This window comes from Callospermophilus lateralis, chromosome 8, assembly GCF_048772815.1.
Source record: "Callospermophilus lateralis isolate mCalLat2 chromosome 8, mCalLat2.hap1, whole genome shotgun sequence".
Lineage (NCBI taxonomy): Eukaryota > Metazoa > Chordata > Mammalia > Rodentia > Sciuridae > Callospermophilus > Callospermophilus lateralis.
Genome location: NC_135312.1, coordinates 2,555,870 through 2,571,443, shown reverse-complemented (window position 1 = coordinate 2,571,443; position 15,574 = coordinate 2,555,870). Strand labels below are relative to the sequence as shown.

Genomic DNA, 15,574 nt, shown 5'->3' with positions numbered 1-15,574 from the left:
GACAAGTCATTCTAGACACTGAGTGAAACAGACACTTTCAGTAATCCAGACCTAGGTGACAATAAGCACCTAAGTAAAAAAGAAAGACTAAACGACACAGAGGCTTTAGCAGGCAGAAGATTAAATGCTGGACCAAAAGGCAGGACCCACCAAAAAGCTGCACATTCAGTCAGCACTTGAGCTGAAATCTCCCACCTGCCACACATACTGCTGACTGCCCGAGGGGACACCATCGGGCAGTCAGCAGTATATGTGTATTTTATTGCCCATTTCCCAACAGAACATCACTACTCTGAGTCCGTCCACAGTGCGTGTGCTAATGTGGGAACACGTTTAAAATCATTTCATTCCACTAATGGGTACTTTCACTTCACATTTATCTCTCACTACATCTTTTTCTTTCTAAACAAATGGGAATTATAAACTTGAAGCTCTTAATTCTAGCCAAAATATTTAAAACACCATGTTGGCACACTCCCAAACTGCTGCTCTGACTTCAACGCCTGACCAAGGACCACACCCTTCCCAGGGTAGCAAAAAGCCTGTGCCATGTCCTGCCGAGGCTCAGTGTGGATGGGGGTTCCATGAGGGTAAGAACATTCTGCAATATGTCAACTTTTCCTGTAAGCCCCTCAGGATTTAGAAGACAACCAGTATAAAACATTCTACAGATAAAAAAATTTAATGGCCACTTCAGTTTTTCCCCCCAGAAGCCACACTCAAAAGGCCATGAGATCTCCATGTCCAGGGAATTCTGTGCCAGGCTAGAGGGACAGGTGTGCATCAGCAGTCACCAGGGAAAGCAGGAGGGGGGCTACAAAAGGACAAGAGGGACCTGCTTGAAGTGACGGTTCTGCTTGTTACCTGACTACGGCTGATACAAAAGAGGGCATTTTTCTCTAAGCCACGTCAAAAAACTGTCAAATACAAAACCCACCCTTCTGCAGTGGCTCCACATGACTTAAACTCACAAGCTACAACAGCCTCCGAAGGAGAGCAGACGGCATTTGTGATTCAGACAGCTGGCAGCAGATGCTTAGGAGGCCCAAGATCAAACAAATTTACCCCCAATCTGTAGCAGTGCAAGTCCCCAAACAGTGCTGCTGGCACACGTGGGCCGCAAATCCAGGCTGACAGAACCTGAGCACTCGAGCTGGAAGTGGCCCATGTGTGGACTGTGACCCAATACCACTCCCACATGAGCCACAGTGGGGTCAGGACTCTCACAGTTCAGTCAAAAGTGAGACAGATAAAAAATAATCAAATCCATGGTGACAGAGTCCTGAAAGGAAGGTAGAGAGCAGAGCTCATGTGGGGACTTCCTGGAGCCATACTACCATGTGGCCTAAGAGCTGCACAGCAGCCCAACTGCCCAATCAAGGGAGAAGGAGGGCCAGAGAAAACCGTGTTGAAGCAACAAAATATAGTATGTCAGGATCGACAAGTCTAGCCAGCAACAAGGAAAACGGTAGAATGGGGGTTCCTGTGCATTGCCACACGCAGGACAAGTGGTACCCTTCCTGGAAAACAGTCCCCACCCAGAATGTGGGCACCAGTGACTGTCCACCTACATGCAGAAGGGCTCTACCAGTAACCATGACTGCTTCTGCTCCTAGAGTCACTGACTCAGGTTCTGCTGGGGATACATGGGGGGCTCAAACCCAGAAACAGGTCCTGCCCTGCTGGGGCTCACGGTCTAGAGGGGGATACAGATATTAACACGAACACAGGTCTAAGTATAGCCCTGACACTTCCACAGGAGGGGCACAGGCTGGCATGAGAGCAGACAGAGACCTAACTCAATAAAGAGAAGCCAGGGCAGGGTGCCCTAGGAAGGCATGCTGGGCTAAGAACCCAGCAGTGACAGCTTTGCTGTCATACTGAAGGGACAATCTGTCTGCTGGGAGCCATCAGCCAAGTAGGTATGACAATCTCCTTGCCAGCTTACTCCCATGCTGTCTAGTGGAAGGACTTCTGAAAGGTGACCTTGCTCAAGGACCAGGGCGGTTTAGCATAATAGGAGATTAGGGTGTTCCCCCTTTAGAATAGGGCGTATCCTGCTGCTGAGTTCCTCTTGAGTTCTTAGGGTCAGATAGTATTTTTGGGAGACAGAAGCCCATGCGGAGTGGATTTGGGCAGAGTAGTGGATTTGGGCAGAAGTGGATTTGGGCAGAGAACGTGGATTCCCCCAGAACGTGTTTGTAGACAGGCCGGTGTGAGTTCGGGAATAAAGAATTGCTGTTTGAATCTACAAGCTGTGTGGAGACTCGTGATTTGTGCCCAGCCAGAGACTGCGGCATCTGTCTTTATTAGTATCTGGAGGGCAAGGGACAAAAAATCGTAAAATTCAACTCTAAAACACTAGCAATAAGTAAGCACAATCAACTAACATTTGTGCCTAGACCCACCTAGTCTTGCCATCTCAAAGACGACCCTCTTCTATGGGCTCAAACCTGTCACCCTGGATCACCCATGCCACTGCTTTTCTCACTGGAAGTCCTCTCTGGTGACACTGCTGCTCGTGGCTCTGCTCCCCTCTAAAGCAAGCCAGAGAGCTGCCTACCATTGCTAAGGGGTCCCTTCTCTCATCATCTTCTCTCCTCAATTTTTATTTTGAAAACTTTGAACCAACAGAAAAGTTGGAAGGAGCCACTGAACAGTCACATGCTCTTCCTTTAACGAGAGGCAGCACAGAGTTCATGAGCATGCTCTCACACGTGTGCTGAGCCGACCTCACCACACCACACCACACCACAGCCCACACAAGTGCCACACCTGCTCCCAGGAGATCCACACACTGCACACCCAGGCCACGTGAGAGCAAGTGTCCTTCAGGACAGGCCACACTGAACCCCTGAGCAGATGCCTCCTGAGAGCACCTCCCAGCCTTGCCTTCACATTTCTAACTGCCCAGCAATGTCCTTTCTGGCTGACTGGGACCCAGGGACCACAACATCACCTGCATCTTAAAAGGGCACTGGCTTGTCCTGCCTGTTCCTTTCTACCTAATGTGGCAATGGGTCTCAGGAGCCCTAGTGGAAGGGGTAGAAGGGGTGCCTGCTCACCATCAGCTAGGTTCAGGTTGCCATCTCCTCTGAACAAACTACACTGTGCTTCCTGCCCCATCTGCTGACCACCAATGGGGAGAAGCAGGGCTGGACGGGCTGTGGACACCTCACTTTCTTCCTACCTCCCTCAAACCCACCCCACCTCACCCACAGCTGACCCAGGCTCTGCCCCTCCATCTCGCCCAGTACGCCTCAATCCTGGGTGTTCCTACTGGGTTCTCCTGAGAATCTGTTAAAAGGCTCTTGGGGCCCTGGTCATTGGGCCTGGTGGAGAGAGGTGTCTGAGGACAGCACTGTCGTGTCGTCGAGGCACCCCTCCTGCTCAGCGGGTCCAGGGATCGGCAGCACTGCACTGTCAGAAGTCTGGCGGAAACAGATTCCCAGGCCTTGGCCAGTTACTGCCTCTTAGTGTTCAGTTACTGCGGCAGGTCTAAGACATCCTTCCAACATTTCAGATGCTGTCATGGGTCTGTCTCCCCCGCTGAGTGATGAGCACGGGGGTGGGAAGCGGCGTCTCTTTTTCCTATGCAGACCCCACGACACAGACAGAACAGAGGGGCCATCAAGCCTCTCAACAGGGAGGCCGAGCTGGAGGGCCTGGATGGCAGCCCGGGCCTCCAAGCCAGGCAGACGACCACACTTGCACTCTTCCTGCGTCTTATAGAGACTGTGCTGAGGACTCAGCAGGGCTCACAGCTTTATGTCCAAGCATGTTCAGATGTGTGAGGGAGGAAGCACCTGGACACTGAGGCTTAAAGCTGAACACTTTTTGCAAAAAGAGGCCACCCACAATCAGAAACTTAGTTTTCTTGAATGATAAAAAAAAGAATAATAATAAGGTATTTCCAAATAGCTTTGAAATTTGCTAAATAATTACTTCATTATCTAAGAATAAGCAGAACCACATTTAACTCACAATGAAGTTAAGACATTGCAACATGCCTGGTTATGGAACCAATTCGAGTGACAGGACCTAGCAGGAGGGACACTGCCTGGCAAGAGCAACCTGGCAGATGGCACAGTGTTGGAGAGCTTGTCAAAGAAAACCATGGGCTGGGGCTGGGGCTGGGGCTCAGGGCAGAGCACTTGCCTAGCATGTGTTGGGCACTGGGTCCAATCCTCAGCACCACATAAAAAAATAAACACACAAACAAAATAAAGGCATGCTGTTCATCTACAAGTACAAAAATTTAAAAGAAGAAGAAAACTATACTGAAAAAGCAGTTGCTACTCTGAACACCTGTGGTCAGCACATTCCCACAACACAGAGCCTGCAAGGAAAGACCAGCCTGCGGCCAAAAGCCCTCAGAGCCTCACAGAGCATGGACATGAAAGCGCCTCTGCCGCGGCTGCAGCCAAGCCTCGGACAGCGCAGTACCCACCAGTATCAGGCCACACCCTAAGCTCAGGGACATGCACCTACTTGGGTGTCTGCTGCACTTCTGCCCACCAGCGGTGGTCTGTGTGATTGACGAGCAACAGGATCTGACACCAGAGCAACACCAGGGCTGGGTGCGTGGGCACCATGGAGCGCACACACCCGTTCAGGCCCTCCAGGCTGTAGAAACTGCCCTCACAGCCGTCACTGGTGAAGAGTCTTGTGGCAGCAGCTGTGATTCGCCGGAACATTCCTAGAACCAAACATAATACAACTGATTACAGAGAAACATCTTTGATGTTCATCGTAGTCCAACACTGGGTAGCTATGTGAAGACTTTGCATAAAAAAGATAGTCACACAACCCTTTCCTTGACACTTGACACTTAGAAAACTGTCACTTTTCTAAGCAGAAATAGATACTGTGCTCATTTACTGGGTTGGCCCACAAATGTCCATACTTCCCCACTGCCTGCCCCCCCGGGGGCACCACCAGGTTCTCCAGCAGCTCAAGGCAGGTGCTACAAGGTCTGGACGCAACTGTGCAGAAGGAGGTGCCAATGGTACCTCAGCTCCTTGAACTCAGGTCATTTGGGGTCTCCACACACTAGGCCCCTGACATATGGGTGGGGACCCACTCCTGCTCACTGGCTTATTGAGAACTTAGGAAACAAACACCACAAGAGGCCAGGCAGGGCAACATGACAAGCTCTGAGAGAGAGCAGACGGGCCCCCCAGCACCCCCAGGCTCCCGTGTGCTCCTCACAGGCCACCAATGGCTGGGAGCCAGGCAGTAGCCTCCGTGCTGACCCAAGAATACCCAGGGACTGAACATGCCAAGTCACCAGTCCCACGCCCTCCACACTGCACACAAGCACAGACCCCGGGAGGCCTGGCAGGAAGCACTAGCCTCACAACCCCTCCTTCGGCTGAACACTGGAGTCAGCTCACCTTGCACGGCCTCACAGGGGCCAGCCCTCCCAAGGATGGACACACACGCAGGGCAAAGCACAGTGGGGAGAGGATGTGAGGTGACATCAGAAAACTAAAAGGAGAGAGGTCAGGGTTTCGCTCTCCCCCATGGCTGGGTCTCCGGCATCATGGATGGAATCAGAATCTTATTTTCAATTCCAACACATCCCAAATGTGAAAAGGCCCTGAAACAGGCAAAGACTAGAGCCTTCTGTTACTTCATGACCCACCAAAACCACACCTGAGACAAAGCAGCAGTACAACACAGGAGGCCCTGTGCTCGCCTGGTCACAGCCCCTCAAGGAGTCCAGACTTCTCCGCACTGCTTCTCAATCAGCACTGCCCACTCCGTTGTGCCTAGGCCTGGCCCCATCCCTCCCTGTGGCCCTCCATCACCGCATGGGACACAAGAGACAAGAAGCACGGGCCCAGGGCACAGAGCATAGAACAAAGGCCAAGAGTGGACGACAGCAGGTTAGAGCTGTGCTCAGAGACTGGGCATCAGTGCAGGCTCCACCACTCTCTCCTTGGGTGGACTGGGGCCTTGGCCTCCTCACGTGACAGAGGGACTGGAGAGCAAAACCTGAGCTCAGGGCTTGGCCTGGAGCCTGCAGGGGCTGCAGGGCTGTTGCTGCTGCCCATACTGCTGAGCACGGTCAGAAGAGCTCAGATGAAGAGGAGATGGACTGTACAGGGGCAGGGCCCCCATGCCACAAAGGAAGGTGGTGAGACGGGGCTCACAAGGCAGGGGAAGGAGCTGCCGCTAAAGCTGGGGTTCTGGAAGATCCTCCTGTTAAATGTGGAGCTAGTGAACAGGGAGAAGAGGCCTTGGAGAAGGTAGCTATGCTAGTGTTGTGTTCAAGGCTAAGCAGATCAAGCCCCACGTCTGCAAGGGGGATGGAAAAGAGAATGAGACAGGCAGGTGACTGGACCACACGGACAGGGACAGAATCACCCATGCATGCAATAACCTGTCACACATCAAGGGACAGAGGCAGGAAGCAGAGAAGGGAGAACAAGGCAACATGAGCGACTGAGAAGACAAGAGAGGAAGCTGATGATGGGAAGCCTTAGAAGGAAGAGGGGGCTCCAGAGTCCCTGAGGACTCAGGAAGAGACACTGCTTTTCTGCTTAAGAGGGCAAGAGAGCCAGGCATGATGGCACATGCTTATAATCCCAATAGTTCAGGAGGATGAGGAAGAAGGATCACAAATTTGAGGTCAGCTTCAGCAAATTAGTGAAGCCCTAAGCAACTTAGTGAGACCCTGTCTCAAAATAAAAAGGGCTGGGGATGTTGCTCAGCAGAACAGCAACCCAGGGTTTCATCCTCAGTACCAACTCTCTCTCTCTCAGAAATTAAAAATAAAAAAGAGGGCAAGGGACACTCCTGTGGACAGGAACCAAGAGGGAAACGACTGTGCAGAACAGTCAGAAAAAACTTCTGAGACCTTTTCCCCCTCCTTTTTTTGGAAGTTGTACAGTGAAAATATGGGGAGACCAGCAATTGAGAAAACAATGGCAAGAAGGACCCCTTGTTCGTAGTGTGAACCTGGGCTGTCTGAGCCAGCAGGAGAGGAGGCAGAGAGCCCACCTTCCTGGGTTTGCTGCAACGAGTACACAATGGCCACCTAATGAGCACATAAAGGAAAACTCAAGACAGAACAGAGGGTGTGAAGATGAGGAAGCAGACACATGAGGTCGAGGAAGAAGGCAGGAGAACAGGGAGAAGGGCAGTGGCTTGAGGCAGAGAAGAGGAAGACTGGACACTCACTCGCCAGGAGGATCTCTTTCCTCTCTGCAAAAAGTGGGCTGACTGCTGGGAAGTGAGGTCTGAAGAATACACAGGACGTGCCAGGAGGACAGACTCCTGGAAAGCTCCACCTGAAGTGCCCACTGACTGTTGTGACACTGCCCTGTCCCCTCCCCTCCCCAGAGTTTCCCCGACTTCCTCACCAGCTGCTGGCCTGGGGCTGTGGCTCAGCGGTAGAGCACTCACCTCACACATGCGAGACCCTGGGTTCCATCCTCAGAGCCATGTAAAAATAAATAAGTGAAATAAAGGTGTTGTGTCCAACTACAACTAAAAAATAAATATTAAAAAAAAGAAAAAGACAAAGACAAAGAAACAAGTTGCTTCCATCTGGTAACTGCCCACCAGGCTGGGAAGCAGTACCCAGGCAAGAAGACATTTCCCCAGTCTCCTTGTAGGGCATGGGGACATGACCAGCCACTGCCAGAGCAACAGAAGCAAAAGGGACACAGACACAGGTCACTTTTGGTCTACGGTGATAAGGCCCTCTCCACCTCCCATCAGGCAGAGTGCTGCAGCCCGGGAAGAGCAGAGCCACAGGCAGCAGCCTGGGCACCTGAATCCCCTCACGGAGGAAGAGCTGTGTGCCCAGTAGACTCTCAGCCTTCGACTGTGTGAGCCACTGGATGGTGATGTGTACTCCACCACTGAGGACGGGCTTCCCAGAGGAGCCTCCCTTCCTGGTGCTGGGAGCAGTAGTGACCAGCTGTCTGAGACAGAGAAGAGGGCAGGGCCTGTGGACGGAGGAGCTGGTGCAGGGCAGGTGAGGGAAACTGGGAGGGACCCAGGAGAAGAGAAAAAGGCTAAGGGCACCGAGGCAGCACAGGGCAGAGAGCAGTTGGTGGCACTGCACAGTTTCCCTAGCCCTGTGCTGGGAGCTAACAGAAGACACTAGGAGCATAATGGAGGCAGTAGTTGGAGATGATGCTGTCATCAAGGCTGGGGGACGAGGAGGTTTGCAGAGCTCAGGCAGAGTCTTGGGTTTATACCCTGGCTCCTGCTTAGGACTCTGAGGCTGCTTCTTTAGTTATAATATGGTCACAATGGTATTGTCTCATCTAGCTGCAAGTGTGAGCTGCTGCGCTGACCATCACCAACCATGCAGCAGCCTGTCCTAATGCAAAGGACAATGAAGTCATTCTTGGGTTTTCATTCTTGGCTTTACAAAAGCCTGTTGGAACCTAAGTTCCCTCCTTATCAGTAGAAAGTGGAAATATTTCAGAAATGTCGTAAGGATCCTGTGTGATGAGGCAAGTAAATGGTACTACATTCACGAGAGAGCTCACTGCTCCTGGTACTACTGACACGGATCCCGGGCTACTAAACCGCACAGCCAGCCCACCAATCCCTGCTAAGAAGCAGAGCAAGTGGCCTGGGCAGGCTGCAGCATGGGCAGCAAGCTCGGGCCACACCCCCACAGAACATGCCACACTAATGTTCCCTGAGGCACAGCCAGCCAGGCTTGAGGCAACCCAGGCACCCTGACCTGTCATCCTGAGGCAGCCCCTCCTCCCCATGGTCCCTCCAGGATCTGACAACCTCAACCTCCATGGGAAGCTGGGACTGTAGCCAGCAGAAAGGAAGTGGAAGTGGGGCAGACCTGAGTGGAAGTGCAGACTCAAGGGCTAATCAACAGCATCAGTAACTTTCTAAAACCTGACTAGCATGAATTTTATTCCAAACCGTGTAGCATAAGTTTGGACCAACAGCACTGACCACGTGCTACATGAACCCCTAGACCAGCACTCTCAAGTAGCAACCCATTAGGTCCCTCTCGCCCTGCAGGAGTTCTGATTCTGTTCACATTTGAATAAACCCTACTCTCTCACTCATCCTTGTCTGTGGATTTCATTCTTTGAAACTGGGAAACAAAAACCCAGAAAGAAGAAACTGGCAGTGAGCTGCAGAAGTGTGCTGCAGCACTGGAGGGGTGGCCTGCCACTAAGAGCTGCAACATGCACTCAGTGGAGCGGGGAAGAGATGGCTTCCTCGGTGCAGAGCCCTGCCGCTTGAGCAGAACCCACCCACCAGCAGCAGTGGAGAAACTCAGTTTCACTATGAACTCTATCAGCCCTCATCCTTGCCCGAGCATGATAGAAAGCACCATCTTCTCTTTCTTCCAATTACCCCCACTTGGCTATAGAATAGAAATACTGGCTCTTTTGAAAGCAGCAAAGGCGAGCTCCCACCCACCTGCCCACCTTTGCCCAGAGGGAAGTGGGCATGCAGCACCCACATTCTGCCCCTTCTGCTCAGCAGGTCTCCAGTGCCCACTGCCTGGACTCAAACAGGAGGGAGGCATCAATTTCTGTTGCTCCTGACTGGATGAGTGTTTAGATGGTATATGGGGAAGGGACAGAGATACTGACTTAGAATTCATGGGTGGCAACGCTAGGAAGCTTTATGAGGCCACAAGCCAGACAGCTTTAATCCAACCACACAGACAACAGTCAAAACAGGTACAGTGTCCCTTAGCACCTGCAGGGATTGCTTCCAGGACTCCCCCCATCAACACCATGTTTATCAAAACCTGTAGACCCTTAAGATTCTAGTATAAAATGGTGTGGAATTTTCCTAACATCCTCCCACACATTTTAAACCATAATTTATGGAATAGTATAATAAGAAAAGTTTGTACACAGCACAGATGAAAATTTTTCTTCAAGTATTTTCCATGGCAGTTGGTTGAACCTGTGGGTACAGAACTGTGGACAAGCGGGCTGAATGAACCCCACCCCATGCCTTGGGTCCCACCTTCTGTTTCTAAATTGGTGTATCCTGAGGCTAAAGAGAAGAATATTGGTTACTTCCTTTTTTTTTTAAACCAGAGAACAGTATCTTCCTTGGCTATTCTTATGATACTGGACTGAATCTGAAATAAGTAAACAACTTTGGGATAAATCCCTCCTCCTCCAGCAAGAAGGATAGCAGAAAACTAGTGGTCAGAGCTACTCTTCAAACTAGTTCCTCTTTTAAGAAATAATGACTGAATCACTGGATTGGACAGGACAGAGCTGGGAGAAGAAAGAGGGAAGGGAATGGAAAAGACAGTTGAAGAAACTGGACATCACTTTCCTATGTTCATATGTGACCAGTGTAATCCCACATCACGAACAAACACAAAAATGGGAAGTCATGCTCCATGTATGTAAGATATGCCAAAATACATTCTATTACCATGTATAACTAAAGAGAACAAATGAAAAATTTTAAAAAATAACAAAACCCTGAAATAACAAATTTAAGGTATCAATTTTCAGTGAATGGGTGGAATACAGTGCCTTTTTAAAAGCAATGCACAACCATGAATCCCATTTTATATGCTAAGTGCTCCACGTTTTTATTAAAGTAAAAGATGATTTATTTCAGCCCCACCTCTCCGTCAACCAAATACAGCAAGTATGCCACCTGGTGTCTTTAAGAGAAATGCAATCATACTAACAAGGAGAGAGGAAACATTTATACACACACGCACCTTATTTGTAAATGGTGGACCAATTAAGTAGTATACAAAGAAACTCGAGCGAGGCCAGGCACTCTAACCAAGCCGGAGCTCATCCCAGAGAGCATTCTCAGAACTCCTGTGCTGTCTAAGGGAGAGCTATTTAAATTCAAGTCAATTAAAATTAAATAAAACTTAAAAATACATGCCTCCGGCACATGAGCTGCATCTTGGGTGCCCAATAACACTAATGTAGTCATGACACATTCATTTTCGCTAGAGAGTTCTACTGGACAATACTGCAACATACAGTAAAACCCACCCTCTAAGGAATGCCATCTGACCCTTCATGTAGCCCAGGCTGGCTGGAGTACCCAGAGGTTCATTGTCATCCACACAAGTCACACAGGGCCAGTCACATGAATAATTCAGGGGCTAAAACCACAAGAGCAGAGACCATGCTTCTGCACATCGAAGGAGTCCGTCCACTGGAAGACAAAAGTCCACACAGAAGCAGAGCTGTAGACACCACACAGACCACAGGTGAGACCACCAGATACAGGGCTCTGTCTGTGTGTGCCAGGCACTCAAGCCCGTAAGCTCCATTCCTTGCTCTGCTTTGGGCTGGAGTCTTACCCCTAAAACTGAAAGACTGCTGAATACAGAAACCACACCATGCTCTGTTGTGATTTTTAGACTTCAAACAACCTTGGACGTTAACCTGTTAACTCTACCTTGATAACGAGGAAACTCAGCACCTGTGTGCTGCCTCCTACCAATCCTGAGTTGTATTTTCAGATCTATTTGGATTCCTTTGTAGTCTATTTTCTGTTCTGTCAACTCTGGACATTATCACATAGCCCAATGATGCAAGATGAGACTATTAGTGCCCCTTCCACCCCCACCTCTTTTTCTACCACTCATTTCTCCAATTAACTTGTTTAATTTTCTTCTTATATTTGTCAGAACTAATGGAGATGGGAAGTAGAATGGGAGCTTCTGGACGCTGCAAGACGACGGGAGCTACATTATTTAAGAGTGGGGGGCTTCGGTTTCACAGAATGAGAAGAGTCACTGAGATGGATGGTGGAGATGGTTGTATAATATTGTGAAGGTATTCAATACCAGCTTTATGTACTTAGAAATGGTTTAAGAACAGTTTGTTAAAAATGGGGAAGTCACCTAAGGGTGCTCACTCTGTCCTTAAGTAATAAAGTCTTTAGTGTTTTACTCAAATGTTGACTGCACAAATGAAAGTCATAATGACCTTTACACTATGGCTATGGAATAAAGTTCCCAACAGAGCCAAGAAGTCCAGGGCTGCCACTTTCCATGAGCCCTGGCCACTGAGAGGAGAATCATGTGTGGAATTTATGGTTTCCACCACGCCAATGTTGTGAAGCATGTTACATCCTGGGTAGCTTCCTCTTTGCTCCTCCTCCTCTTTGTCCTTGTGCTGTGCCAGTCATCCAGCTTCCAACAACTCCATCTGAAGCAGGCTGGTGTCTTGCAACCCTCCTTGACTCCACTCTGGCCTGGATGATCCTAGTTTGCTGCAAGGAGGGCACCCTGTGATTTACTCTCTTGGGTTCACTCTCATTTTTAATTCACAATCATTTGTAAAGGTGAAAACACCTTAAAATAGCAGGAGGCTCTTAGGTGACTTCCCATTTTTAACAAAATGTTCTTAAACCATTTCTAAGTACATAAAGCTGGTATCGAATACCTTCGCAATATTATCTCCACCATCCATCTCCGTGACTCTTCTCATTCTGTGAAACCGAAGGCCCCCACTCTAATTACGCAGCTCTCATCGCCCTGCAGCGAGCGTCCAGAAGCTCCCATTCTACTTCCCATCTCTGAGTCTGGCTCCTCTGAATAGCTCATGTAACTGGAACCACACTAGTCCTTTTGAGTCTGGTTTAGTTTATCAGTACAATAGCCAGCCTACCAAAGGACAAGAGCTGCTTGCACACTTGAGCTCCTGTGAATGACAAACAACTATTACAAACATCAGCGCACACACACACACCTTCTAACCACTCTGCTTTCCATTCTCTGGGGCCACTACCCAAGGGTGAACACACAGTAACAGGTCTATTCTTACCACCAACAAAGCATTTTTCCAAGGCATCCACTGGGCAGCATGGTCCCTGTACCCCAGAGTACAGTGTGCAGGAGAGCACATAGTCACACAGCACCAAGACCTCTGGGATTCACCTACCAGACTTGAAGATGTGGATCAGACACATCAGCAGTGTGCCTAATTCTTGACAATAGAAAGTGTGCTGCTGTTCACTCATTTCCACTTTGGGCTGTTTTGTAACAATGTCCTCTAAGAGAATACCAACCAGTTGTAACAGAAACCTTCAGAGAAAGGGAAAAGGAGGACAGTGAATCAGGTGACTATCCATGGAGCACTCAAGTCAAATACATGAAATAATACAATAATGCAGGTGAAGTAAAGATGCAGGTACAGTACCCTGAACAAAGTGCATGTGAAAAGTTTAATATCACTGCTGCAGATTAAGTCACTCTGCCTCTCCGCAGACCACCTTCCTCACTTATAAAATGGCAGTGATCATACCATTTTCAAAGGACTGTCAGGATAAAATGATGTATTTTTTAAAACCTTTCTAAACTATCAAGTGCTACCAAATTAAAGCTCATAATCCATGTCAAGAATAAAATACATCATCTGTTTTATCACTTGCTTCAGTTTAACAGCAGGAGAGCTGCCTGTTGAAGCTGTGAATAAACGGGTGCTGCATAGGTTTCCAGGGGTGGCCTCCACAAGCAACCCTGGGTGTTTCCACTCGTCTCAGCCTCTGGAGACACAGGAGGCAAGGAGGAGACATCTGCAGGGGCAACTGGACTTAGTGAGCACTCTGAGTGAGGGGGGATGCTTGTCCACACATCAGCGTGAACAGCCACCGGAACTGTGCCCACTGCCCCAGAGGAGGGAAGGGAGGACCACACTGCAGGAACACAGTGGTGTGGTCCCACGCAGGGTGAGTCCCCATTCCCAAGAGCGAGAACTGCAGCACACAGTGAGACTAAACACAAGACCAACTTAGAGGAGTTTCCTTAGGTTATTAATTTTTCTGCAGACAATACAGCCCCTACTACCTAAGCTCCTCTGTGTGGCCACTGCTGCAGAGTTGCTAAAGAGCACAAAGACAACACGACAAAACCTTAAGAGATGTGCAAAGCAAGGGCCACACCAAGGCAAACTGGATTCCAAACACAGACACACTGCTGGATGGGGATACAGTTCACAGAGCACAGGAGACTAGCAACTTTTCCAGGTGTACTGATCATGAGGCAGCAGCACATGGCTTCCCAGAGGACAAGGGTCACGCACTGGTTCAGAAAGAGAGCATACCTTGAGAATGTTTCTTCTGGCAAATGTTTCATTTGCTTCCCTTCACTGTGTTCCTCTGGTGTTGAAGTACTGTCCCCATCTCTTAATCTGTTAATCACTGGACAGGAGATTAGAAATGGAGAGAAGGAGAGCTCCTGAATACGAGAAAGAACAATGTCTTCTGTTGACTGGGAAATCAGAACTCTCAGAATGGCCAGGATTCCAGATATCCAAAGTTGGACAGTGCTCACAGCCGCCTAAAAGAGAGGATAAATAAACTGTAGCTAGAGAAAGAAAGAGCAAAGAAAAGATTTCCCTGATTGCCCATTTCATGAAAGAAAATCACCCCGTTTTTACTCCATCAACAAATCCCCACCCCACTGGTTCTCCCAGCATGGTCGCAGAGCAGCCATATCAGTGTCAGCCAGGACCTGGCAAAGATGGAAATCAAGCTCTGCCCCCCTGCCCACAGCAGGTCTGTGCTTGGCCCTGCCCTGCAGGTGGATCAGGCAACTTACCATTGTGCTTGGAGTGACAAACATGCTCCGGAGAAGCATGTCCACAGGGCGAAGGGAGGAAGGGGCCAAAATCTCAAATACAGTATTTAACACCCCAAGGGCTTCATGAGAGTCGATGTGCATCTGTGGAATTAAACAGCATGGACATTTCCACATAAGCCGACAGAGACGCAGCTCCGCATGCATCAGGTCCTGGCTCTCCAGGGCACGTCTTCCTCATCATCTGCCATTACCACCCTTCTGTCACAGCACTGGAAGATCAGCAGTGAAGCAAGCATGCTCCCAGGACAGCACTGTGTTTTTCTCCACAGTAAAAACATTACTTAGATTTTTCTAGGTAAGTGATATCTGCTTCTTGTAAAAGGACCAAGTGTACAAAAGCATGAAAAGAGCCACCTGGAACCCACCACCCAGATGCAACTGGCCTCGGCGTTTGTGAACCAGGCTCCTGTGCATCCCTTCACAGAGGGGGAAGCACACGACATGCTGCTCCTGCTCTCTCCTGGCTCTGCTTGTGCCTTGCCCCACTCTGCCAGTCGGTAACATGCTGACACATGCTGGGTAGCTGCCACCCCCAACTTTTAAAATTTTTGTAGTTGGACACAATATCTTTATTTTATTTTTATGTGGTGCTGAGGATCAAACCCAGTGCCTTGCACGTGCTGGGCGAGCGCTCTACCGCTGGGCCACAGCCCAGCCCCATGGCATCTTAACTTATGCCATGCTCCTGAACCAAACGGCTGCCCACTGGGGAGGTGGCTGTTTGCTCTGAGAAACCATGACAAGCATGTGTCTGTTTTGCTCACTCTACCATACAATGAAGAACACCCAAGGCAACGGCTTATAAAAACCAACACTTTAATTTTTTTAAAAGTTTTTAGAAAATTTTCAGTTGTGGATGGACACAATACCTTTATTTATTTATTTATTTTTAGATGGTGCTAAGGATCAAACCCAGTGTCTCACATGTGCGAAGCATGCACTCTACCACTGAGCCACAACCCCAGCTCCGAACATCATTTT

The 15,574-nt window shown here is 49.3% G+C and overlaps 1 protein-coding gene across 1 annotated transcript in view; it reads right to left on the bottom strand.

Moving 5' to 3' along the window:
• Htt (huntingtin) overlaps nt 1-15,574 on the bottom strand; it is a 142,901-nt gene that overhangs the window by 34,612 nt on the left and 92,715 nt on the right. The window contains exons 38-41 of the mRNA XM_076865159.1: nt 14,552-14,674; nt 14,055-14,290; nt 12,894-13,036; nt 4,492-4,699 (exon numbers count right to left, since the gene is read on the bottom strand). Coding sequence (XP_076721274.1) covers nt 4,492-4,699; nt 12,894-13,036; nt 14,055-14,290; nt 14,552-14,674 — 710 coding nt within the window. The remainder of the gene's footprint in view (nt 1-4,491; nt 4,700-12,893; nt 13,037-14,054; nt 14,291-14,551; nt 14,675-15,574) is intronic.